The sequence below is a fragment of the Sceloporus occidentalis genome, unplaced genomic scaffold, assembly GCF_023333645.1.
Source record: "Sceloporus occidentalis isolate IW3139 unplaced genomic scaffold, rSceOcc1.0.p SCAF_71, whole genome shotgun sequence".
Classification (NCBI taxonomy): Eukaryota; Metazoa; Chordata; class Lepidosauria; order Squamata; family Phrynosomatidae; genus Sceloporus; species Sceloporus occidentalis.
Window position 1 is genome coordinate 3800704 of NW_028317051.1, and position 26421 is coordinate 3827124.

General features: G+C 38.3%; 1 protein-coding gene across 1 annotated transcript in view; it reads right to left on the reverse strand.

The window, feature by feature from the left end:
* LOC149286277 (Fanconi anemia group J protein homolog) overlaps positions 1-23075 on the reverse strand; it is a 107703-nt gene extending 84628 nt beyond the window's left edge. Inside the window, exons 1-6 of the mRNA XM_089494318.1 lie at positions 22983-23075; positions 18444-18555; positions 17456-17512; positions 15091-15258; positions 14036-14166; positions 12774-12902 (exon numbers count right to left, since the gene is read on the reverse strand). Coding sequence (XP_089350444.1) covers positions 12774-12902; positions 14036-14166; positions 15091-15258; positions 17456-17512; positions 18444-18555; positions 22983-23075 — 690 coding nt within the window. The remainder of the gene's footprint in view (positions 1-12773; positions 12903-14035; positions 14167-15090; positions 15259-17455; positions 17513-18443; positions 18556-22982) is intronic.
* Positions 23076-26421: the final 3346 nt, after the last annotated feature.

The following is a 26421-nucleotide window of genomic DNA, read 5'->3' on the forward strand; positions in this document are numbered from 1 at the left end:
GTCCAAATATCCTGCTTTCTATATTGAATAATTACTTATTCACCCAAAGGATAAAAAGGACACGTTATGAATGGAGTTCTTGTAAGTGCTGAAGCCGGAAACAGCTGACCTGGCAGTGTCCCTTACATATACCGCAATATCTTGCCCAGGAAAATAGAGGACAAAATAAATTATTATTTTGATGTGAAAGGCTGTCAAATTAGGATTATTAAGGCTTTTTATTCTAAAATGTGCCCTTGTCACAGGAAAATAAAAACATGATTGGGGAAGAAAAAAAAAGCTGCCTCCAAGACCCAAAACAAATTTTTCAATCCCCTGCTTTAGACCACTTCAGTTGACGCTTGGCATTACTCTTTGATCTTCAGCTTGTGTGCAGCTGCTCGGCCATGGAAACTCATTTCATGAAGCTCCCAACGCACAGTGCTTGTGCTGATGTTGCTTCCAAAGGCACTCTGTAGTGAGTGATACTACAGAGGACCGACCATTCAGACTCTACCAATTTGTGCCTCACAACAATAGCACATACAGTGAACTGAGGCAGATCTACCAAGGCAGATTTTTCACTAATTGACTTATGACAGTGGCATATTTAACATAACTGAGCTCTTCAGTATGAGCAATTCTACTGCCATTGTTTGTCTATGGAGATGGCATCCATATGTGCGTGATTTTATAACCGGTTAGTAATGGGTGTGGTTGAAACCCCTAAATTCAATAATAGGGAAGGGTGCCCACGTACTTTTGGTCATTGAGTGTACAATGTATTGCTGCCAGATCTCAGGGCTAAGGATGACTAAAGAGATGGTGTCTTTTTGTTTTAGATGGGGCATCGAAGATCAATGCAGACTTCAGTGTTAACATAACTCTGTAAAGATCTTTATTTGATGTGCTCTGGGACGTTGTGATCTATACCATGAGCTGAAGCTTAAAGAACCCCTGGGTCTGACATCATCCGGAGGTACCTACGCGTGAATTACCCGCAAAGAAAGGCTAAGAGTAAGCCTTTTTAATCTTTTTCAATCTTATATGATTAAAAAAATCGAATTACACTATATCATATTTCCCTTATGCTTTATATAATATGAGCCAGTAAAAAAGAAGGGGAAGACAAATTGTATTCTCAAATGAAGCTCTTCAGGACCCTCTAACGGTTTACCTAAGTATAATTTTTTTCTTTTGTGATAAGATACTTGCACAATATTTTGTTATATTATGTTACAATTGTATCATAGCGCTCTATCTACTTTTCTTTCCCTACACCATGAGCTGTAAATTCATATCTGAAGTACAATGTGTGTGGGAAAAGAATACTGCAACATTACTACCACAAACTTAAACAAATGCTAGTGGTAGAATTAGTGTATGGTTCGATGGGGGTAAATACGAACTGGTCGGCTTCAAAGATGTCCCAAATAGGACATGGGCATAGAATGACCATATCTAGAAAAAAGATTTTGAAATAGCAATATGCTACATAAAAAACATTTCTAAACTCAGGACAAATATTAGAATCTATTTAGAAGGTTTTTTTCATTAGCTTTTTTGTAGATAAGTAAAAATGTTAAAATAATTTTTTTAAAATGTTTCACCATTTTCTATATAGTAAATTTGATGATATAATCAAAATAATGTTTTCTCGAGCTTAGCAATACAATATATAATTTGCATTGGTACACTAAATGAGAACACAGCAAACATAACAAAAACAGCCTTGGTCATGAAGGGTACAAAAATTTAAAAAAACAGCCTGGTCCTTAAGGGGTTAAGCTTACGTGTCAAAACAATTTTGCCTATTTTCCAAAGCTGCCTAGAATAAAGAGCCTTTAATAAGAAGGCTGCTAAGTGGGGTTTATGTCAAATGTTTCCCTGTACTGGGACTGAAGGGAGTCATCAAGCTGCAGAGTTAGGCTAGATTTTATAGTAACTAGTAAAATGTGGACCTGAACAGCACTAGTCATACTATTCAATAAAAGAGCAGATGCTTTCCTTTAAAATACGTTACTAAATAAACTATGTTTCTGTCAGCTGAACTCAAGTCCAGACAATAGAGAATATGCAATGCTTGCACTTATAAAAAGGGCAGTTCACGGGACTATTTCAAAACCTGTGATTTGCATAAGAAATTTACAAACATAGGGGTCTGCATTCAAACTGCATATCTTTTGACTTTAACACCCCTGTTAAAAAAATACTAAAGGTTTGTTTAACTAAGGCTTGAAAATAGGGAACAAATACCAGAAATCCTTTTACTTTTTTTTACTACATCTTTTCCAGAAAAGCTGCCTCTCATGTCATTGAAATTTCACATTCACTAAACACAAGGCTTGTCGCTTAATGAATATTAACAGCAGCATGTTAGGCAGTAATTGGTGTAAAAAAAAAAAAAAAAAAAAAAAAAAAAGACATCAGACACAGTGATCAGTGTGAAAATGAGGCAAATACAAGATTTGCCTTTTCACTAGATATCAAAGAATATTTCCAACTGGCTATTGCATGTTCTGCTGAGTTAGGTGAACTGTTTTTTGGAGAAGAGAGAACATTCCAAGTTGGCAGGTATAGAGGTACGCCATTATAGCACAATCAAATTATCACTAAACCAAAAACGGCATAATCATTGCTTTAGTGACAAAAAAGTATAAATAGAAATAGTATAAAAACGTTAGCGCCCTGTATAAAAACGTCCAGGAATCACAACTCCTGGGCACGTAGGATTTTTTCAGCTCCATACAAAATGCAATAAGGAAATCATTTTAATATCCCTGTCTGTCAGCACTTCGATATCCAGGAATCAGCTTCCATCAGTCAGAATGTCTGTCAGTGGCAGAATTCAGTTTCACTTTATAAAATAACAGTGGCCTGTGTAGCCCTGGGTACTGTTCTGAAGCTGTACCATAGGTCAAAATAAAAATAATGGAGGAAACTGCATCTTCAGTAAGGAACTTCCAATTAATTTTAAATATAAATAATCCCTGCAGGTTGAAATAAGAACACTTAATATTTACAAGAAAAAGAATAGACAAAATAACTAATCATCCATAAAATAAAAAACCTAAAACAACTGGAAAATAGCAAAAAAATGTAAATGATTATATATATGTCTTGGCCAATAAAGATAGTACTAAACATATATGCTAAAATACATAGTGTTGTGTGCAGGGTAAGGGAGGGGATGAAGATAAAAAAAGAGAGAAAAGAAATAGAGGATGACAGAGTGCATTCAATAATGCGTGTGAGTATGTGTATCTATACATACGAACATATACATACCCCACATTAACTTACACAATGGGGCCCAGAGCATGTATGCAAAACAAAATGTACTTAAAAAGGGAAGTGGTACCTTTTTCACTTATTAATGCATGTATTGCACTGCAGTTGGCAGGTCATTTCCACAACAAAACATAAAACCCTCAAAAAGACACAAAAGATGAACTGAGGTGCTGCTATGCGTCTGTTCTCGAAGAGAGCATTCGTACACAGGGAAATGGTTGAGTTACAACTAAGTCCTTATTCGCTAGTGTTCTTAGAGTGAATGTCCTTAAAGTGCGGTATGCCGATATATAATTATATTGTGCTTATGGCTGGAGATGGATGGTTAATACGTTGAATATTTGCAGCTCTCTCTCTTGTGGTTTTGGTATAGCAAATTTGCACATACACCATCAATATTAACGACATGCTGGATGTGCCTAACAGTTCTAACCAGCCGTTTAATTTTATGTTTCTATATTATCCCTAGAGGAAGGAGCACCCTTCTACCAACCTACATTCCAGGGCACAAAAATATACTGTACAGCCAGCAGTCTGTTATTATGGACAGTCAAGATCAAAAAAAAAAATCCCCAGAAGACACATTAAGTAAAAAAAAAAAAAAAAAAACAATTAAAGAGCCTTTGATCTCTCATGCACCAAGGGATAGATAACGCGAATAAAGGGGCATCATCATCTACTAAATAATACTGTCACAAAAGCCATCTGAGCCTTACAATTCTGAATACCCTGTTGTGTGAAATATCACACAAGGGCACCCTGCGGGGATATGAGAAGTGACATTACCAAAGCTTCTCAACTACTCTTTAACTCTTCGCAAGGGGCTGTACTACCCTGTTACAACCCCATGATTAAGCCACACAAAGCAGCTGTTTATCCACTCACAGTAACCAGCAGGTGAACCCGATTCAATATTTATCATAGGCTTTTACAGATCACTGCTAGCCGAGCAAACGTTTTAATTAAGCTGGAACTCGCTTCAAAGAACTTATTCAAGATGTCAATCAACAGGATAGAGATCGGATACGGTGTCAGGTGAGAGTGTGTAATACAAATCCGTAACTTTCTTCATCTCATCTCTGCAAATTAGCCTGGTATAAAGTTGGGGCTCTGATTGTAACAGACTGCCAGTCTCCTGGAATGTGGAACTCAAGTCACTCAGACCCCATTGTGCGGGTTGTAAGCAATATGTTAAACTGCAGTGGGCTAGCACATTAAGACAGATCCTTTTCGCAGACGGTTTCTTGATACTGCAAGTGTTTGTTACACGTCTCTCCGTTTACCATTTACTTTCTTAGCTGGTGTAAAGGGGGGTTTCTTAACATCGCTGCCCCAGTTTCTCAGTCACTTGCCACTGCAGAATTCACCAAGAGCATCCTGCTGGCAGTAGAGTTTCACTTTCAAATTCCCTTAATATGTGTTCCCCAGCTCCATATGGCCTTGAATAAAGCCAAAACAGAACCTCTCCAAAAACTCTGCTAAGGAGCCAATAAGAAACATCAGAACTCACTATATATGGATGTGTGTATATTATATAATCAGCATAGGTATGAGTCAGTATAATGCACAGATAACAGAGGGGCTCTTTAACTTGTTATTTACGGAGGGTTTTTTGTACCCAAAAACCTGGAGCTTTTTTTTTGCATTTTTACCCTATGTTTCTTTAACCATGATTCCCCTAATTTAGCGTATCCACACAAATGATATATTGATTTAACAAGGACTGACAGGGTTTCCTTTTGATAAAACCTTTAGATGTACATTCTAACATTTAGTATGAATAACACATTTTAAAAAATTGCAACATGCTCCTATGATAAATTGTCAATAAACTAGTTTAGTTGAACAAAATATATGAATGTAAGTGTCTTGATTTTGGAAATAACCCACGCGTGCCTTTTACCAAATTTACATTTTCCACCCATTTTGCAGCCCTGCATCTTAGTTGGGACTATTTAGTAGCCCATCATCTGAAAATAGCCTCACAAAAAGGTACATATTTATTTAGAAAGAATTCCGAGTATTTACATGCATTTGGACACTTGATATGCACTGCATATGTTATGCCCAATCGAACACCACCATTTGTATTAAATAAATGGCAACTTTCTTGTACCAAATTTTGGCTTTGCTTTAACCAAATATGGTATCAGGCACTGGTCAGCCGAGTCAACAACGCTCCTTGCGTGCTTGTTGTAGTCCGCGATGCACTTGATTCATCTCAATAAACTCGGATAAAATGTATGTAACAGCACACCAACTGTAAATCTCTTAAGTAGTAAAAAGCAGCTGTCTCATTCAATATAAATGACACACTGATCAGCCATATTGTGTAGGTCCCCCTTTTGCTGCCAAAACAGCCCTGACCATTCGACGCATGGACTGTAGACCTCTGAAAGTGTGCTGTGGTACCTGGCACCAAGACATTAGCAGTAGCTCCTTTTAGTGCTGTAAGTTGGCCTCCATGGATCTGACTTGTTTGTCCAGCACATTCCACAGATGCTTGATTGGATTGAGATGTGGGGACTTTGGAGGCCAAGTCAACACCTTGAACTCGTTGTGTTCCTCAAACCATTCCCGAACCATTTTTGCTTTGTGGCAGGGCGCATTATCCTGCTGAAAGACACCAATACCATCAGGGAATACAGTGTCTATAAAAGGGTGAATATGGTTGGCAGCAATGCCTAAGTAGGTGGTATATGTCTAAGTAACACCCACATGAATGGCAGGACCCAACGTTTCCCAGCAGAACATTGCCCAAATCATCACACGAAGCCTTTGCTGGCTCGCCTTCTTCGTATAGAGCATCCTGGTGCCATGTGTTCTCCAGGTAAGCGATGCACACGCATCCGGCCATCCACGTGATTTAAAACATGATTCAGACCAGGCCACCTTCTTCCATTGCTTAGTGGTCCAGTTCTTATGCTCACATGCCCATTGTAGACTCTTTCAGCAGTGGACAGGGGTCAGCATGAGCACTCTAACTGGTCTGCGGCTACGTGGCCCCATACGCAGCAATGTGTTATGACACCTTCCCATCAGAACCAAGATTAACTTTTTCAGCAATTAGAGCTGTTGGATTTGACAATACAGGCTAGCCCTCGTCCCCCACATGCATCAACAAACCTTGACCACTACTTACCCTTCCTTGGACCATGCAGACCAGGAAGACCCCACAAGAGCTGCAGTTTTGGAGATACTCTAACCCAGTCGACTAGCCACCACAATTGTCAAAGTCGCTCAGATCCTTAGGCTTGTCTATTTTTCCTGTTTCTAACATATCAACTTTCAGTACAAAATGTTCACTTGCTGCCTAATATAATATATCCCACCCAGTGGATGTTATGGCTGATCGGTGTATTTTCAAATAAGAGCTGTGCATTCCAACCTATCATATATACTTTACATTTCAAGATACAAGAAGGTGCACCGTCTCACTTTTGCAAAGCTTATACAACTTGAAGCCATACATTGCCCTCATGTAAAGGTATATATTGTCTAAATATCTACAAAATCAATAAAAAAAAAAAAACAACACAAGACAGTGATCAGGCTCTAAATTACATTTATTGTTGCAGTATGCAAACTGTGCTACAGTGTCTCCTCTGTGACGCCATGTACGTCTGTCTCCTTAATAGTAGAATGCGGAAGATGGAGGCAGAATAACAGCTTCTGTGCAATATAATTAGCCAATTACAAAGATTACCTGAGGAGTTGGGTGCTAATTGCTTGTTGCGGACTGCCTCTGTAACCGGTGGGAATGATTTATTGTGATTGACATGGTCAACAGCAGCTGTCACATTTACAATATATAACACTTATTTTGAAAGAGCTGTCTATTTCAACCTATTATATTTAAATCCTAGAAGGAATTTCATGTACTGCACTTATTCTATTCTAGATGCTTTGGAAAAATCTCAAACTACCAAGATACAGGAGCTGGGCACATACTTGCACTTCACAATCACACCTTTCACGCAGGACTCTCCAAGATCCATTTTTTCCAGCCAGCACGACCCGACTGGTTTCTAGGTCGTTTTCCATATCCCAGTGATTCTGGCCCAGGCCACATATGGGTAGCCTCTCAATTAATCCAAATATGCTTCTCTACTGCAGCATCCTGATCAAGGTAGAGCATTCTGCAGCCAGGGTGTCCACAGAACCCATGCTCTGTTTACGGCCTGCGGCCACCCATAAGCTTGCTTGAACAGAACCAACCGCTGCATTTTCCATGCCCACTCACAAACCACCATCCTCATTGTAAATATGGTCCTCTGGGGAAAATGCATGGCACAACGCACTGGTAGACAAAATAATTCCTGCCAGTGCCTGCAAATGGTGTTATCAGTTACGGAGCATTTTTTTTCTCCCAGACATGTTGGCATCATTATATTAACCAATACAATAATTATTTTTGGTGGGTCAGAGTGACCCACATCCCGCTACTATTCGAATTCAACAAAATTATATAGTCATAGTGTATGTTTCATCCTCTCTACAAAAGTTACTATTGTATTTGAATACAAGGTTGCAATAATGTAGTTCACTTGGTATCATTAAGCACTGACCTCAAACACAAGCAGGACGCACACTGAACAGTGTCATCTATGGGTGTTCACTTTGTAGCACCATATTTGTGTTCCCCTTATGCAATATTCAAATTGGCATTTAAATATACACCTAGATTAAATGCATTTAGGCACCTCATTTGTGATTAGGAAATAGTTTCTGGCTTTGAAATTTTAGTGGACTGTAGCTTGTTTCAGTACTTCCCCTCCTCTACCCACTCTTACTTCAAGTTGTCAATATATCAAAGACTCGCTGGTGAAGCATACCCACAGCATGGTGCTGCCACCACATACTCTGCTGTAGAGATTTTTTTTTATTTTTTAAGCATCTCACCTGGGACAGGTTATTGTTTATGGCAAATGTTAGACATGCTGTCAGATGCTACTTTCCTGCCACATATAACGTAGCGTCACTACTTTACTTAGAGCTTCTTCAAACTGATAATTAGCATCTCTGTCGGGTGGAGATATTCTTGCACGCACTAATATATTATTTACAGATTTATATATAATCATCACATTCCACCGAGTTGTACAATATGATATTCAAACTTGGGCATTATTTTGTATACTTTACCTAATCTGCTGCTTTATATTATATTACATGTATTTGTAAGAAATATATATATTCATGCTATTTTATTAAACATTTTAAATGAAAAAGTAGAAACATAAAAATGACAAGGAAATTAGCCTTGCCATCCCATTTTACTCTGTCTTTCTTAATACTCTTTGATAAAAGGTTTTTTGTTTTTTTACAATTAAAGTCTGGAATGTACCTGGTCAAAAAAGTCAAGCATTAGCCAAGTCATTTTCTGTTGGCTGCACTAAAGAAAGAGAAAGGGGATTACTGGCAAAAAAAAGGCAATTTGTTAGCTAGGATATTTTCCTTGAAGAGAGCATTTCTAAACAGGATATGAAAATGATAGGGCATTATTTTATTCTATCCACTAGCATTTGAGCCAAAGCCATAAACTGTACATTCTAAACCGCTATCAAGAGTGGATTATAGTTAACTATGATGAGAGAGCTTCTTTATTTTCTCTAGAATAAGATCTTGGGCATATTGTCCTTTAAATATGACACCATGATATTTTACCATATTCAGTTAACAAGCTCAACTAAACAGTACACTGTATGCCATCAAAGTAAAATGTGACAAAGTTTACGGATAGACAAGCAAAGACAAAGTTCAAATAAGAGTCACAATGGCAGACATTTAAAGATGCAATTATATATATATATATATATTATAATTATACACACACACGATACTGTGCTAAAGTTTTAGTAACAATGCTTTCAAAAATAGACATGTTAATAGTTTTTATAAACATGGCAGGTAGGTTGTTCCAAACAACCTCGACAACCACAGTTCTTCTGTAGATTTAGGCAGCCTCAGTTGCTTCTCTGCGTCTTCACGTAACCCCAGACAGACTCGATGATGTTGAGATCAGGGTTCTGTGGGAGCCATACCATCATTTCCAGGACTTCTAGTTCTTCTTTATGCTAAAGATAGTTCTTAATGACTCCAGTTGTATGTATGGGGTCATTATCATGCTGCAGAATACATCTGGAAACTCCTGTCCGCCTGTGAGAGACCTTGCTGATGCAGGATAACTACCTTGTGTCTTGTTGCTGTGCTCAGTCTTGCCATGGTTAATTACATTTCACATTAAACAATCTTCAGCAACCTCACCTTGTTTAACTGTTCCTCACCCAGTTCTTTTCTTCCTACACAGCTGTTTCAGTTAAATTACTGATCATTAGCATATGTCAGGTTTTTGACTAAACAATGATACCAAACTATATGCCTATGAAATTCCTGACTTTGTGTAAATGTACCTAGAAAACATGAAGCTGCTTTCAATGGTAGTCACACCAAATATTGATTTAACCCCTTCAGTCCCCTGTGGACGTACCGGTACGTCCTGACTTTCTTGCAGCGGCAGGGACACATCCCTGCCGCTACACAGGAGATCAGGCTGTAGTTTGACAGCCTGAACTCCCCCCTGTCAGCAGAAGCCAGCATCGCTTTCTGCTGCCCAATCTCATGTAACAGCTTCCGGCTCGAACTCCGGAAAACTGTTACATTTTTAAATGCCCGATCACGTGATCAGGCATTACCTTCCGGCTCGCGTCACTGCTGAGACGTCACCTGGAAGGTCATCAGAGGACAGGATATCCCCTGCAGGGTCTGTCAAAGACATTGTTATCTCTATGCAAGTCTGCGGGGTTATCGGAGAAGGGGGATCGCAAAACAAAGAAAAACAATGGTTAGCGATTTAAAAAAATAAAATACAATAATAATTAAAAAAAAAAGTTAGCTAAGTGATGTCATTGTGACATCACTGGCATTGATAACATGTTCAATAGGTCCCTAAGAGGACCTCAAATCATACTGCACTGATACCAGTGCATTTTTGAAAAAAAAAAAAAATATAAAATTTTTTTAAAAAAAACCCTTACATCCCATTGCACTAACACAACATCTAAAAAAGTATAACCCCTCCTGCCCCCGTTCACAACCCCCAAACCTGTTAAACCATAAAAAATGCTACAAATAATATACACCTTATAGTGTGTTCCCTATAAGTGCTGGGAATGTATGAAAAATCTATATAAATTAGTTATTTCTGAAATCAGGACACCTGAATTGATAAACTTGGAGGGGATTTCCCATCACTTTACCTAATTTTGAATGTTTTTTTTCAAATTTTTGCTACTTTTTAGTAAATTTTTCATCCTAAATTTTCAGCTAATCATCTAACTATGGTATCAAAAGAAAGCTCTATCTCTCCTTGAAAAAACAATATATCGTTTACATGCGTACACTATTCACAGGAAAGGAGAATCACTGAACCGGCATACTGCAAAAATGCTCTAGGCTTTGAGGTACCAAAAACTCCTGGGACTGAAGGAGTTAATTTAGGTTTTTCTTCGGTTTACTCACTTTGCATTTTGTTAAATGATAAACTATTAAAAACTTCTTACTTTACAGCATTTTACACCTGCCTAAAACTTTTGCACAGTTATGCTCTGTGTTTATAGTATATAGTCATACCACTGACATTAATCTGTTCAGCCACATAGCTAGAATTGACATCTAAGAGATGGAATGTGAATTGTTGTCTGTTTGTATATTCCTAAAATAATTATATATATATATATATATATATATATATATATATATATATATATATATAAATATATAAAAATAATCTCAAATCAAGACTTCAATATATACATGCATAACAAACACAGAATAAAGATTTTTTGTATGTGGAGAATTAGGAGAAAGGGTTTGCTTGATTTTGTTGAAGGGTAAATCATTTAAGAGACATTTGGCCTTTTCTTAATGATGTTCATTACGAAGCCAGTGTTTGTAATATAACCTTTACAGGTTTTTATTTTTCTGCCTGCTAATGCAAACATTATTTTATTAATCAACAGCTTACTGTATATTTACTCAAAATACCATCAAAGCATTAAACAGATATTATACAAAAGAAGGGGGGAAAAAAAACTCATTAAGTTCAAATTAATCATTGTTCATACTGGCATTTTGTTTGTATTCGTTTACCACTGAATGCGTTTAAACTGAAAGGCTTTATTCACTCTTTGCGCTAAAGTTATATCAACAAATTACTGTCTTATGTCCCCCCAAATAATATTACAAACATTTACTTTGAAACCATATACTGATTTTGTCACAGATCACCTTCTCGGAGAAACAAATATCTCCAAAAATATTAATAACTGGGAAAATAGCACATACCCCATTTATAAATTTAAATTACTTTGTTTTAAAACTTTGAAGGGAAAAAGCTCTTTTAACTCAGAGTTTACCCGGCAGGGATTAGGCCGTATTCCTCAGTTTTGCTATTGATAAATTTAGGTGGCAATTTTATTCACGACTTACATCAACTAGGGAAACACATAAACTGTTTTTACAGGGCATGTTTAGTTATTCATACATACCAAGTTTAGGTTAAACCATGCATTCTACCACTGGGATTCCAAATCAAAAAGTGAAAATAACAGACCAGATTTTCTAAAATGCCCCCACCCCTTAGTCATATCAATGAAGTTGTACACACATGCTGATTGCACATACATCAAATTTACAGTACACAATATAGCTCAGGGTAGGTAGTATAGGAAGGGGTTAAATTCTATAATCATACCAAGAGACACAAAACACTGGTACAAAATACATATGCATGCAAGTATGCAACATTTGTCCACCTGCAGTGCACCAGCTTTTAAGAACTACAAGTTCCACCTCAGTGCTCTGGCTGACACCGAGTTTAACAATTACGAAAAAGCTTTATAAAACTTAATGTGTTTTTGTTATTGGGTGGAACAGGTTTGGAGGAACACTTGTTCTAGTTACTACTTTGAAGAGGGAAGGATACGGGTCTTTACTTGAGCCAGTAATTAAATATGTAGCTTCTTCAACATTCCTTAACAGCTGCTTTCAAGGCTTAAGCTCTGTACTTCCCAAGATCCAAACATGGTCAGGGAACAATAAATATTCTTGGAAAACAGCCTTACATATTCCATTGCAAATGCCTGCTGGTTAATGTTTAGAACCCAGAGCTTTGTAATATTTGTTCTCTTCCCAAATGGGTAGAGAAATCAGCCTCCCTGCTACCAGTAGCTGTACAGCATAAATTGTAAGGGGAAACTCTCCTTCTGCTAGGGTAGGGTCACTACTACTACAATGTACCCTGTAGATGCTGTTATTCTTCATCAATAGACCTGTAAAAATCTCTTTCTGGCATAGCCAGTAAATATCTCAAAGATGTGAAAGATGTAAAAGACAATATTACAACACACATTGCAAAACATATCCTAATTAGAAAAAAAAAAAATTAGTAGTGGCTTTTAGTAAGCCATAGCATTGGATCATGTATTTCTAACATTACTCACATGTTTTGTGGTAGAAGGTGTAAAACCTTCAAGATTCCGCTCAAGGTACCCATTTGACTCTAGGCTGCTTTCATAACAGTCATCATCAATAAACTGCACACCTTTTTCAAAACAGTGCCGTTTTCGTGCCTATGAAAACATGGCAATATGTTAAACACTATCAAAGGCAAAAGAAGATTTTCGTAGCTTTTCATTTTTTACGTTTCAATGGTTTCATGTTTCAACAGGTCCAATGCTCGTGCCCTTCTGCTGTAAGGGCAACACGACTGGTCTTGTATAATGCATAGATAAATCACCGAGATTTCTTCTCACTTTTACAATGAATAGTTAAGTGACGTAGTTGAATGTACAACCATCCTGCCAACTATCCCTTTTTAGTGAATAGACCGCAGAAAGAATTGAGGTACAGTATTTTTGGTTAGAACATCAATGTAGTTAATATAGGATTGTCCCCCCCCCCCCCCGCTAAAAATGAGTAGCAGCCACATGATGTTCACGTTACATTTATGGTGCAGCTTTTGAATACTTTTTAAAGTTTTATTCTTTTAATATTCAATTTCTAACAAAAAAAAATGCTGTTCGCTAGCGATGCATAAAGCCTATTCTTGCCACAGTATCACCTCCAATTGCTATGAATATTGTAGGTATAATCCTAAAGCTAAATTTTTGTCATCATTACTGATGAATAATAACTACATTTGAAAGAGAACTAAAAATTATAGTGAATAATCATACAGAAGCAGACACAAGATAATGTGAAAGCCATGTGAATAAAATAGCTGTGAAACTCGTAATTTTTGCTAGTGAATGCTGCAGACAATAAAATAAATCTGTAAAGGGGAAGATCCATGGGAAAATGTAATATTTTTCTTGCCATTGTACTGTTTAGCACAAGGTAGATAAGGAGTTAGGGTATTATCAAGATAACACAAACAAACACGGAATTAAAATATCGGATTGTCAACAAAAATAAAGCCAACATTTTGGAAAACATATTTTTAATGTTGTACTAGAAACATAAAATGTTGCTTGGAATTAACATCTAAAAGAAGGACACAATGGTATTTACTTCCCCAAAACTCCTGTAGTTGACAGTGATAACCGAAGACCCACAGAAAGAACTTTCCCATTTACTTTCAGGCAACATTTATCAGTTCATTGTGTGCAGAAATACCAAACTCACGTGTAACTGGCACTAGCAACATGCCTGTGACATGATCCCAAATCAAAAGAGGAAAATACCAATATTTGTTGGTTATTACCTGAAACTCATTTTGGGACTGCCGGATCCTTTTCCTGTCAGACTGAAAATCATCATCACGATCTTCTGCAAAAAAAGCTTGCTTCTTCATGCTTAATTTGGAAGCTAAGGTGGCCTTGCTATTAACCGATTCTAGAAAGAAAATGGCAAGAAAAGATTTGAAGGTAAAATGTGTTCTATTTCAACACAGTATATATTACAGACCACAAATTGGCACACATGATGGTAGCACTGGTAGAGGTACTTGTTCATTTCTAGAGCGTGTGTAAGATTAATTGAATTAAGGAAACTAATATTTAGCTGCTTATAGTAAATATAGGACTTGAGAAAAGTCCACAAGTATGGACTAAAACGTTGATTATGCTTCACAAGCATTTATTTTCTTCAGATTAAAAATCCTGTGAGTGTGTCAATTTGAAGAGATTATATATATATGTGTGTGTGTGTGTATATATTATATATATATATATATATATATATATATATAATCTCTTCAATTATATACACATACACACATACAGTATATATTTAGTAAAACAAATTGCAACAATTTATAAAACAATTTATTTGAATTATAGTCGCATATAAAATATACCAAAAACTGTAGCACTTAAAAATTATTTTGATAAATGTCCCTTTTGGGCATTAACCCTTGTACGTGTGGGTATATGTTTTTTACACAGAAGCATCCCATATATAAACTACATGAGTCAACCACTCCAGAGAAGCAGAATACTGACAGCTTGCATGATGTTAATTGTTTGAAAAATATCTCATTCAAATGCCCAGCATTCCGGCTAACAATTTAAGTTTAGTTTAAGTAATGTTGCTCCAGGAAACTTTAAATAAACTTAATTGTTTTATGATAGGTTCTTTAATGTATTGTCTACAAATTTTGGCCTGAATAGAAATAAGTTAATCATTATATAAAACTATGACGCTTATGTAATTCACATTTTAGTGATATTCAGCTCTATACGATCTGTGATATACTAAATAAAAAAGGTTAATAGATAGAAGGTTAATACAAAGAAAATGACATCACAATGAATGTACCATTAACAGGACTGGCTGCCAAAGAATCCCCAGTGGGAGATGCAGATTTGCTTTTGGATGTTGAAGGAGAGACACTGGAATCGGGAGCTTTTGAGTGACATGTGCAGCAGCACGGGGCTTGTGGTTTTTTCCATTCTTTTTCACCGGCACCCTCATTTGCTGGTTTACCTACTCAAAAAAGAAACAAAAAAAAAAGGTTACATTTCACCAATAAACATGATTCATAAATATGTAAAGGAAAAAAAGTTGAAAGACCTAACGCTGAAATAACTGGAACTTAATAAAGAAGCCAATAAAACATTTAGGGTTGTATTTACAACAATTCTGGAGCAGAATGCAACATGTGAACAAGTCAACAGACACACCGCCAGTTGCTCATCTAGATCGGCTCCCTGAACTCCTCTTCATTAAAATGCCCCAACAAAATAAAATATACTTGAGTGTTCACACTAAAATAAGGCAGGTCACTTTATATTGACTTGACAATTATTTACATGTACATCACACCTCTATTTTCCACATTATCTCAGGTTCAGTTACAAATCACTCAGACATACATAATATTCTCATCGTCGTGTATTTTTAAACACTAAAAGTTATGCTGCCCTACATTCTGTGCTGCGCCACTATAGACCTGATCTGTAGAATATAGACTTCTTGCGTGTTTAACAATCCTATGTAAAACAGTCTACGCTTTAGATAACAGTATTGTATACTGGCCAGAGTGTTCCACTGTTGGTTTAATTACTTTGTTAATTATAGCTGTAAGGAAATAGGGCATCAGACCTGTAAGAAACAACCCCATTTTTCCTATTTTTCTCTGGGATAAGAAAAAATCTGAGCTTAAATCAATTTATCTTACACTTCCACTTTAATCATTTTTGCCATTGTTATATTGTTCCACTTTGTGAGTAAGCAGATAAAACAAGATACATCTATGGGATTGGCCACAATATCACTAATAGGAAGTTGTGACAGAGATAATTTTATCTAGTGTCTCCACGTTCAGGGCTAGACGTTAGAGAATAAAAGGCAACATATCAAACCCCTAAATACTCACAAAAAAGGCGACATTATTCTGTTTATGACGTGCCTGAACTTAAAGTCAGCGAGGTGACTTTGTGATCTCAGATGTTTCCTAGCAGCTCTTGAATTTTAGCATGTGTTGCGTCTGTTCAATTCACTACACAGTCAAACATCCCACAGTGTAAAGAAACATCTGAGGATGCAAAGTCTTCCTGGTATATGGATACCTATGCATGCGATGCCCCAGGCTCTCATTAAACTAAACACATGTAATCCCTTGGGAAAATATGGAAAACCAAAAAACGCCACAGTCGAACGTAGCTTGATCACAAAAAGGGCCCTCAACAGTGGAAACCACTTTTCCAGATGAGGAGATGAAAAGTTTACCAGTTCTCTCTGTGCTGTTACGTACCATCAATTCCTATTATACAATTTGTTTTAAAATATTGAATTACAATGTGTGATAGTATTACTCTGTCTTCTCTCATGTTACCTTAAAATAAATTTTAACCGTTTTCAATAAAACAAACAAAAGAAAAGTATTACAACAGAAAGATAATAGATAAACATATATATATATAGCTATTACAATAATTCAAATACTATACCAAAAAATATTTTTTGTGAATGTTACAACCTTTTCTTTGAATAGAATTAGAGAAACCACTTCTAAAGATAGATGTAAAAAAAAAAATAATCACCCAAAAGGTTATCGCGGTGTGCATTTAAGAAGAGAAGGCATGTTAAGACGAGCGATTTGTGGATAACTGGAATAGTCATGCAGCAGAAGAGGTAAAACAAAGAAGAAAGGTATGGGAAAGGTACAAAGCTTTCCTGAGAATAAGGCAGGGCCAGGGAAGGGTTTAGGCATTTACAGCAGCTACAAAAAACTGACAAACTAAATGGAAAAAATATTGCATATTCTATTGGCAGGGGCTTATAACTTTAACCCATTTGTGACTGGACTGATTTTCAATTAATGTACCCTTCATGACAATGGCTGTTTTAACCCTGTAAGGACCAGGTTGTTTTTTCCTCTCTTGGCGTACCATACAAATTATGTTTGTTTTCCTTAGATGCTTTTATTTTGATTGTATCATTTAATTTATTTTTTATTAGAAAAGAAAACAAACATTTTGGTGTTTATTTTCACACAGATTACAATCCATGTAAAGATTTACTAATAATTTACAGGGTTACTAAGAAACAAGATCCATATTGTAACAAATGCGTTCAGCAACAACTCCTGAGTACAGTGATATCACACATGCAAAGGTTTGTCGGGTTGTATATGATAGTGATGAGAATGGGTGGTATCACTGTACTCAAGAGATGTTACCGAACACATATTTATGATGTGTGACAGTGACATTTACCAGGAGCTGTACATCCATACCTGAAATACGTGTGGAGAAAAATACAAACAAAATATCACAAAGTTTGACAAAGGCTGGTGGCAGAATTAGTGCATACAAAGTGAAAGTGTTCAAATATTTGAAAAAGCCTGAGGTGTCAGAGGAGTAAATTGAATTGGCCTGCTTCAAAGATATCCCAAATAGGACATGGGTGCATGATGGCTAGCTGTCGCAATTCCAAGTTGAAAAACTCAAATGTCTACCTTAAAGGAATGATTAAAGTTACACTTTTAATAATTTAAATATTGCATTAACTAGGTCTTTTTTAATTATTGTATTTCTATATAATATAAATAATTTATTTCATAAAAAATGCAATGCACTACTTGATTAATTCAAAATATATGAAACAAAAAAAAAAATTAACCCCTAAAATAAAAAGCTGCTGTACAAGATTGCTCCCAATGCAGAGGTTAAACCCATTCTTTGCCAATAAATAACCCAAAGAACATAATTGGATTTTCCTGATTGGATACTGCTGTGCAGATCAAATTGTCATTAACTGTTTTTCCGTGATATACCTGGCATGTCAATTGTACATAAGGGGTTACACAATACCCAATACCGGACTTGCAATGTGACAGTTTGCATATACTAAAAAGTTACCTAAACGTTTTAAACAAACAACTGACCAATATAGATGACATGAATGTGCATCTTTTCACTCACAGATTTACCTTTTCAGAGTGACTGATTCATAAAGTTTGCACATTTACATGGTTTTGTACTTTTGACATCTTAATTTATGAACTCTATGTCTCAGACACAGCAATAAATTAATTAATGCAATATTTTTTAACATGATTTAACAAAACTGCGATGTAATTTTTTTTTAATCTCTGACCAGGACGCAAGTCCACTAAACCGGTTGTATTTTTAACACAGAAAAAAATTAGTTTGTGAGAAACTTACCATATAGTGATTGCTGCCATGCAAGAGCAGAACACAGCAATGCTAAGCTTTTCCCACTTCCTGTGGGACTTTCCAACAAGCAGTGTTGTTTACTGTTTAGACCTCTCATAATCTAAAATAAAAACATACAATTAGCAACAAAAATAGAAAAGAATGATTGTTTAACCCCTTCAATCCCCTATAGACGTCCAAAAAAAAGCCTATTAAGAAACCCCTATGGACGTCCCGGTACGTCCAGCCCTTCTTGCAGCGTCAGGGACACATCCCTGCCGATGCACGGGAGATCAGGCTGTCGTTTTAAAGCCTGGACTCCCCACTGACAGCAGAAGCCGGCATCGCCGGCTTTCTGCTGTCCGATCTGATGTAACAGCTTCTGGCATGAAAGCTGTTACATTTCAAACTGCCCGATCCCGGGATCGGGCATTCCCTTCCAGGTTGCGTCACTGCTGACGTAACCCGGAAGGTCATCGGAGGACAGGATATCCCCTGCAGGGGATATCCTGTCCTCCCATGAGGCACAGACGCTGCAATCTCTATGCATGTCTGTGAGGACCTGCATAGAGATCACAGTGTGATCGGTGCAGGGGGATCGCGGGGAGGGGAGTGAGAAACCATGTCTCTCACTCCCCCTCCCATCCTGAAACAGAAAAAAAAATGTTAATTCATTTAAAAATAATACTAAAAAAAAAATCATTAGAAGAATAATATAAATAATACTAAAAAAATTATAATGTGAGCTGTGATGTCATTGTGACATCACTGGCATGTTCAGGAGGTCCCTAAGAGGACCTCTAACCATTTTTGTGTAAAAATTTAAATAAAAAAAAAAATAAAAGAATATATATAAAAAAAAAAAAAAAAATTATAAAATTGTTTTTGTCGCATCGTATTCCGGCCAAGCCTTACTTCTTTAGCTTGTGGGAGAGGGACTTGGGCCACTCGTTTGACTCAGATGAGTGGACCCAGATTTGTTCCCTTGTACATAAGGGTGCCACTTCGTGTAGGCTACAGGAATCCGCTTACAAATTGCTCACGAGGTGGTACAAGGTTCCCGCAGAGCTGCACCGCTTTCTTCCCCGGGTCCTCCAGCAGTGTTGGAGATGCGAGGCCGGAGAGGGCACATATTTACACCTGTGGTGGGAATGCCCTCTGGTTCGCCCTTTATGGTCCACGGTTTGGGAGGTTATTAAGGAATTGGGCGATCCAGACTTTCCCTTCTCCCCTGAGTGTATGCTGTTACATCGCACCGAATTGAGCCTGGGGTCCTACAAGGAGGTCCCTCTCTATCCATCTGGTTAACGCCGCTAGGGCGGTCATTCCTCGATTCTGGAAACAGCCTCGCTCCCCCCCCTATTTCTGCCTGGCTAGCTACGGTTAACTTTATATGTCAAATGGAGGACTTAGTTCTGACATCTAGAGGTAGAGGCTACAAGAATGGACTTAAATGGCTTCCTTGGAAGACCTTTCTGTCCTCTCCCTCCTTTCATAGGGTCTTGGGGACTTCTGTGGGTAGCCCACCGGCCCTTGACTTCCCCTAATTCTCTAGGTCCTTGGTAGCAGGCTTCGTTACATCGTACGGTTCCTGCATTTCTGTTTTACCTCCACACATATACCTGGAGGCCTCTGTAGCCTCATTCTGCCTTATTAGTACTCCGTCCGTCCACCTCAGTTTTTTTTTGTGTTTTTGTTCCGTTTTCGTTCTTTGCTCAATTCCCGTCCTTACTGTGCTGGGATTCCACTTGAATGATACGATATGTGGGGCCTAGCTGTGGGCTACTGCTGTACTATTGTACTTTTGGCCCTGACCCCTGGGGCCTTTGCTTTGGGCTCCTTGTTTCAAGGGGTTTTGTTATCTGCCATGTATCCACTGTGATCTCTTGCATATTGTATTATCTCTCTGTATGTTCATGTATCATCGCCTTTTGTACTATGTACCTTGGATGTATGGTTGTGTCTGTATTTTAATAAACGGTGAATTGAAAAAAAAAAGAATAAATTATAAAACCTTACATCCCATTGCCCTAGCATAACATCTAGCCAGTATAACCCTCCTGCCCCCGTTCACAACCCCCAAACCCGTTAAGCCATAGGCATAAATATTATACAAAAAATGTACACCTTATAGCAGTGATGGCGAACCTATGACACGCGTGTCAGTGCTGACACGCGTAGCCATTTGGGGTGACACGCGCAGGATTTCCTGCGATTCATCCTCGGCTCCTGCACGGCCGCCGAGGATGAAAGAATCTGTGCACCCAGCAGCCGTGTGCGATGGCCGTCTAGTGATGGGAGCAGTGTGAGGGGTGAAAGCTCCGCCCCCTCGCACTGACCTTTCACCCCTCACGCTGCTCCCATCACTATGCGGCCATCAGATTGCTGGGAATGTAATCTGAACGGCCGATGCGTGCTGATGCCGCCGGCCGCCTCTGCTTCAATACTTTTTTTTTTTACTTTATATGGCAAGCCGATCCAGCTTACCATATAAATAAAAAAAAAAGTGTTAAAGTAGCTCCGGCCGGCGGCATCAGCACGCATCGGCCGTTTAGATTACATTCCCGGCAGTCTGATGGCTGCATAGTGATGGGAGCAGCGTGAGGTGGAAGCTCCGCCCCCTCGCACTCAGACTGCTGCAGCACCGGATGTCAGGTCAGTGGCATCCTGTCAGCATAGAGGAGAACAGTGTGCAGCTACCAGGAAGTCAAGACAAGTAGAAGGTGAGTAAAATAATGTATTTTTTGTACTGTATAATGTTTTTTGTATTTGTTAAAAACAAAAACAAAAATCGGCATGTGTATGTAAGTGTGTCCCCCTATATGCCACTCTGCCTCCAGAAATGCCTTATACCCCCCTATATGCCACTCTGTCCCATGATATGCCTTTTAACCCCCTATATGCCAGAGTGGCATATAGGGGGTTAGAAGGCATATCATGGGACAGAGTGGCATATAGGGGGTATAAGGCATTTCTGGAGGCAGAGTGGCATATAGGGGGTTAGAAGGCATATCAGGGGGGCAGAGTGGCAAGCCTGGGGGCAGAGGTGCATGTTTTTTTGTCGAAGTGACACACCACGCGAGTTATGCTCGATTTTTTGCCGATTTTTGACACACCACGCCAAAAAGGTTGCCCATCACTGCCTTATAGTATGCTCCCTGGTGCTGGGAAAGTATGGAAAATCTATATAAATTAGGTATTTCTGAAATCAGGACATCTGAATTGATAAACTTGGAGGGGATTTTCCATCACTTTACCTAATTTTGTGAGGATTCAGAGGGTAAATATAAAAAATAAATCAGTTTTTTTTTCTAATTTTCTCTAGTTTTTACTAAATTTCTCATTCTAAATTTTCAGCTAATCATCCAACTATGGTATCAAAAGAAATCTCTATCTCTCCTTGAAAAAACAATATATAGTTTACATGGGTACACTATTCACAGGAAAAGAGAATAAACTCTGAACCGACATAGCGCAAAAATGGCAAAATTGCTCCGTGCTTTGGGGTACCAAAAACCCCTGGGAGTGAAAGGGGTTAAAATATCCCTGATGTAGAAATAGTTGTCTAGATAGTGTATTTAGCTTTTTACTGTAGACACTGACATGAATCTTCTAACTGTAGGTTACAATAGGACAGGTAAAAACTTTATTCCCTTGCTGACCCCTCTAACTAGCTATTGTCTCCATTTCCAAAACTTAAATTTGTACTATTAGCAGAAAAAAAGGTGGCTATATAAACAAACAAAAAAAGTAACTATGGGTAATGGGACACAGGGACAAATTGGTTCGGTTATCACCATTTATGGCTAATAGGTCTTCAAACTTGGTTAAATCAATTCAAACATGGACATGGGTGATGTGAGAAATTGGTCTGGAAGGTGTCCATTGTCCTGCATAGGTGACCTGCAGCTATGAGCACTGCAGGCTGTGGGTTGCTCATGGGAACATGTCTGAGTGAGGGGCACAGAGAGAACCGAAGAATTGTCACATGGACGCCATGAACACTTATGGAAACAAGAGAGAGGTCACTGTGTGTGGGCAAATTTCTAGCAACTATAGGATTACACAGTAAATTATACATAAAAACATTTGAAACAAAACAGAAAATATACTCAAAAGAAATCGAACTTAAATTCTTACATATTTACAGGACCATGTTAGAATTAACTTAAAAATCTATTCTCTCCATTTACATTTTTTGCAGACATTCTACTGCTTACCACAGTGCAGTAAAAAATGGCCTTGCTAGCTCAAACTTTTCCCCAGGTTGCACGGGCTATTAGCCGGAGACTGACTTTGTACGCTTAATTACAAATATATTAGAGATGCCTGCTATTACATATGTTAGGTGTGTTTTCGGTAAGACAGCATCTTCTTTTTTGACCCAACCTATTATATATATATTATATTGAGTGCAAGACTCATTCCCAAAATGCTGCAAGTATTTGTGGCCACCCACGTCCTTGCTCCCCATTTAGTAGCCATGTATTTTTTCTTCATTTTTCCAAAAATTCCCTCCAACTGGAAATAATGTTTGTCATTACTTACTGAATTCATCATGGCAAGTTGGGAAGGATATGCCTTGCATGGAAACAGGATTTTAACTCCACCAATGGTGTATTCAGAACATGTAGACACCATCTTACCTATTGAATAAAACAGATAAAAACGACCGTACTGGGTAACATGTATTAATAAAGGTGCTTCTTCTAATCTCACCACAACCCCATCAGCCTATTTATTTGACAGCAGAAACATTCGGCCCATCTTGCCTGCCCAAATTTTCCTGATGTAGAGATCTTAAGTTCTTGGTCTTGCCTTAAATTCAAGAGAGCTTTATGCCTATCCCATGCACCCCCTACCTTTATCAGAAAGGCATGAGTATACAAACCATAAATTATAAATAAATAATCATATACTAGAACATGGCTTAACAAACCCTAGGCGCAAGTGCAACAAGAAATCTCTTCCTGGTGCCTAGGTTTTAACTGTCCAAACGTGCACCTTATCATTAAAGTTAGCACTAAGATGTGCAATGTACTTTGGGCTCAGGGGGGGCCCCAAATGTTTGCACCTCTGACCTCCATCCCCCCAGGCCGGCCCTAGAGCGCTCCATGCCAAGTCTGAGCGCAGGGATATGGCATCATTTCCCAGTCGCATGCGAGGACTGCAAAAAGGGGGCATTTTCATATACAAAACAAAAAAAAAGGTCCAGAAGAGGGATATAGGCTGGCAAGGAAGAATGTAGGCAACTGGCCCCATGGCTGCCCCAATTTCAGTATCTTGTGTGATTCAGATTTACCCGTAATCACACATGTAGCCTGTGTGTTTTGGACAGAAGGCTGTTGTCACTGTGACTTACTGGGCATGTACAGGCATGCAGGCCTAATCATGTCTCCTTACAAAATATACCAAACATGTTATTCAAACAAGCATCCTAGACTCGGAGCGCAAATTCCTACAGGATGCACTACCTGTTACATCCCTTTGGTCCTTTGTACAGTGCTGTGGCATATGATGGCGCTATATAACAATAATATTAATAATAATTAGAATGTGGAATAGCCAAGAGAACCAGAAACATGCAATAGTAGTGTTTATAGTAGATAAAGCTCTGAAATAACTCCGGAAGTGCACAGTTGCCCACAATCAGCTGTGTCAAATATGACATCATACCACCTGAGTTTTTAAATATATAGGTTGATATGGGTTTGAGGAGAAACATGTATCAATCTACTACCAGAAATGACCAATGCACCTATTGGGCAAGGGGAGGAAAAGGGGTATTATATGGTTAACTCTTTCTATACACAGCGTGAAAACGCTCGCTCATTTCTGTGTTTGCAGTACTTTTACGTTCGTAACACGTAGTTAGCCACGAGTAGAACCGGAATACTATCCTGTACCTAAACGATGTCATTCTCACACACGATCAAAGCAAAACGGTATAATCCAAGCAACATCAAACTCACCAGTGTCGCCTCTTTTATATCTACCATAGTCCTAGAACCCTCAGAGTTATTTTCTTCCCGCCGTTGTAATCCATCCAATCAGTGACTATACATTCCTAAAAGACACGGCTCCTTTCCAATCAGTATCTGTCTGTATCAACTGCCCCGCCCATAGCCGAATATCAAGGGTCATCAACACAATGATGCCGTCCAAACTTCTGTAGTCCCGCCCCGAAGTAAGAACCAATAAGCGCATACGACTTATGATTGATGGGCATTTAACCAATAGCTAAAACGTCCATTACACTTCCCGTGTCCCCCTCGTTCATGTTTTCGCCTATGCACGTGCTACGCAGGATCAGTTGTTGAGAGGGCGCATAATGAGCTGCTTGTTAGATGTCTTGTTAACAGCCGTTAAAACACCGCTGAAGGGGTCGGTGCTTTGTTCGCGCTAGCCCATGATCATCGCAAGATCGCGGCTACAACAGCTATGTCATTTCACCACATGAACCCCACAGGGGCATATCGTATGCCAAAAACCAGGCCAAAACTTTGCTTTGAGGACAGCAACCTCTTCGAGGGTATTTTTGCAAGCACTGAAAGTCACCTCATGGATTGAATTGTTATGCAGTAAAAATGAATTTTTGTAAAAGGTGGCCCTGCATCATGCACAATGTTAAGCGCAACGCTTCAGTGAATGCCTTTTTGTGTTGTACTTATTTGTACAAAACGCCACTTTTGCTACATAAGTTCTAAAGAACACTGGAACATTAGTTTTTGTCTTTTTATATATAGTCTCCGTTTATTGAAAAATATATCACAAAAGGACATCAGATTGTAACAGAAGTATGCGCCAAAATGTTACATAAAATGTAAGGCCCAGACATAAGTCACAGGTATACAGTGAGTAAAGTGCAACCCATACAATAATACAAGGTAGGGTATACACATTGAAGGCACATTAGTAAAAGTACATATAGTTTTTGTCTTTTTGACCTTTTCAAAAAAGGAGCTTCTCTGTCAAAAAAATGATGCAGAATGCTGTAAAATTGTATTGGATTTTGCGGTTATTGCACCAGTTTTACTACTTTGCACAAAATGTGCCCTTTATATATAAGCCCAAACTAACTGAGCCTATCTAGCAGGAGGCTAGGATCAACCCTGGCAAAAAAAACAAAACGGCAAATTGAACTTCACCCGGCAAACTCCCAATGTCATAAATATAGCGAAGTGCAGAGATATAAAGGGGAGCGAGATAACTAGATTGTCCTCTTGAGTCTGACGCTTCTGTTGTGGTACCCGTTACGTTAAATAGTTGTGACACTTTTATAAGGAAACCTGTTAACTATATCTGAAAGTTATTAAATGATGGGAAGGACATAAGTGAATTAGAATTTTGAAACTTCATTATCATCAACAGTTCCCTGAACTATTTTACCTGTTAAGAGGACAGTTTAATGTACCGACACCCCAACCATATGTACCTGACCCAGCCATGCAGCAAAATGTTACTTCTTCCATGAGCCGAAATGTCTTGGCACTGATTGGCTGCTTAAGCTGTCAATCAGTGTCAGTAAAGGACTTCCAATAAAATGATGGGAGTATGAGCTGTCACCGATTGAAACCTTATGCAGCCAACCGGTGGCAGGAAAGAGTTTCCATTGAAATCAATAGGAAGACTTTACGCATTCACGCTGGTTTCTAAACAGACTCCTACATGCAGCGTTCAACAGAGCTAGGGCTTTATCTGACCGACATGAATGCATCCCCTGCAGGGCATTTAGCTTGGGGATGGGGAAAAGGGCAAATGCATTTGGGGTTAATTTTGCAGAATCCCCCGCCCCCCCCCCAACACCTGCAAAAATGTCTGAAATAATTTTGAGAGCATACCCCAGCTGATCCCCTCAAATTAATGAGTTTAATAAACTAAGTAGGACTTTAGTGCCATAAAAGAGAGTGGATTAACTGAAAGGACACAGATAAAAGACAAATAGACGTAATAAATAAAATCTGCATTAAAAAAAAACCTATATTTT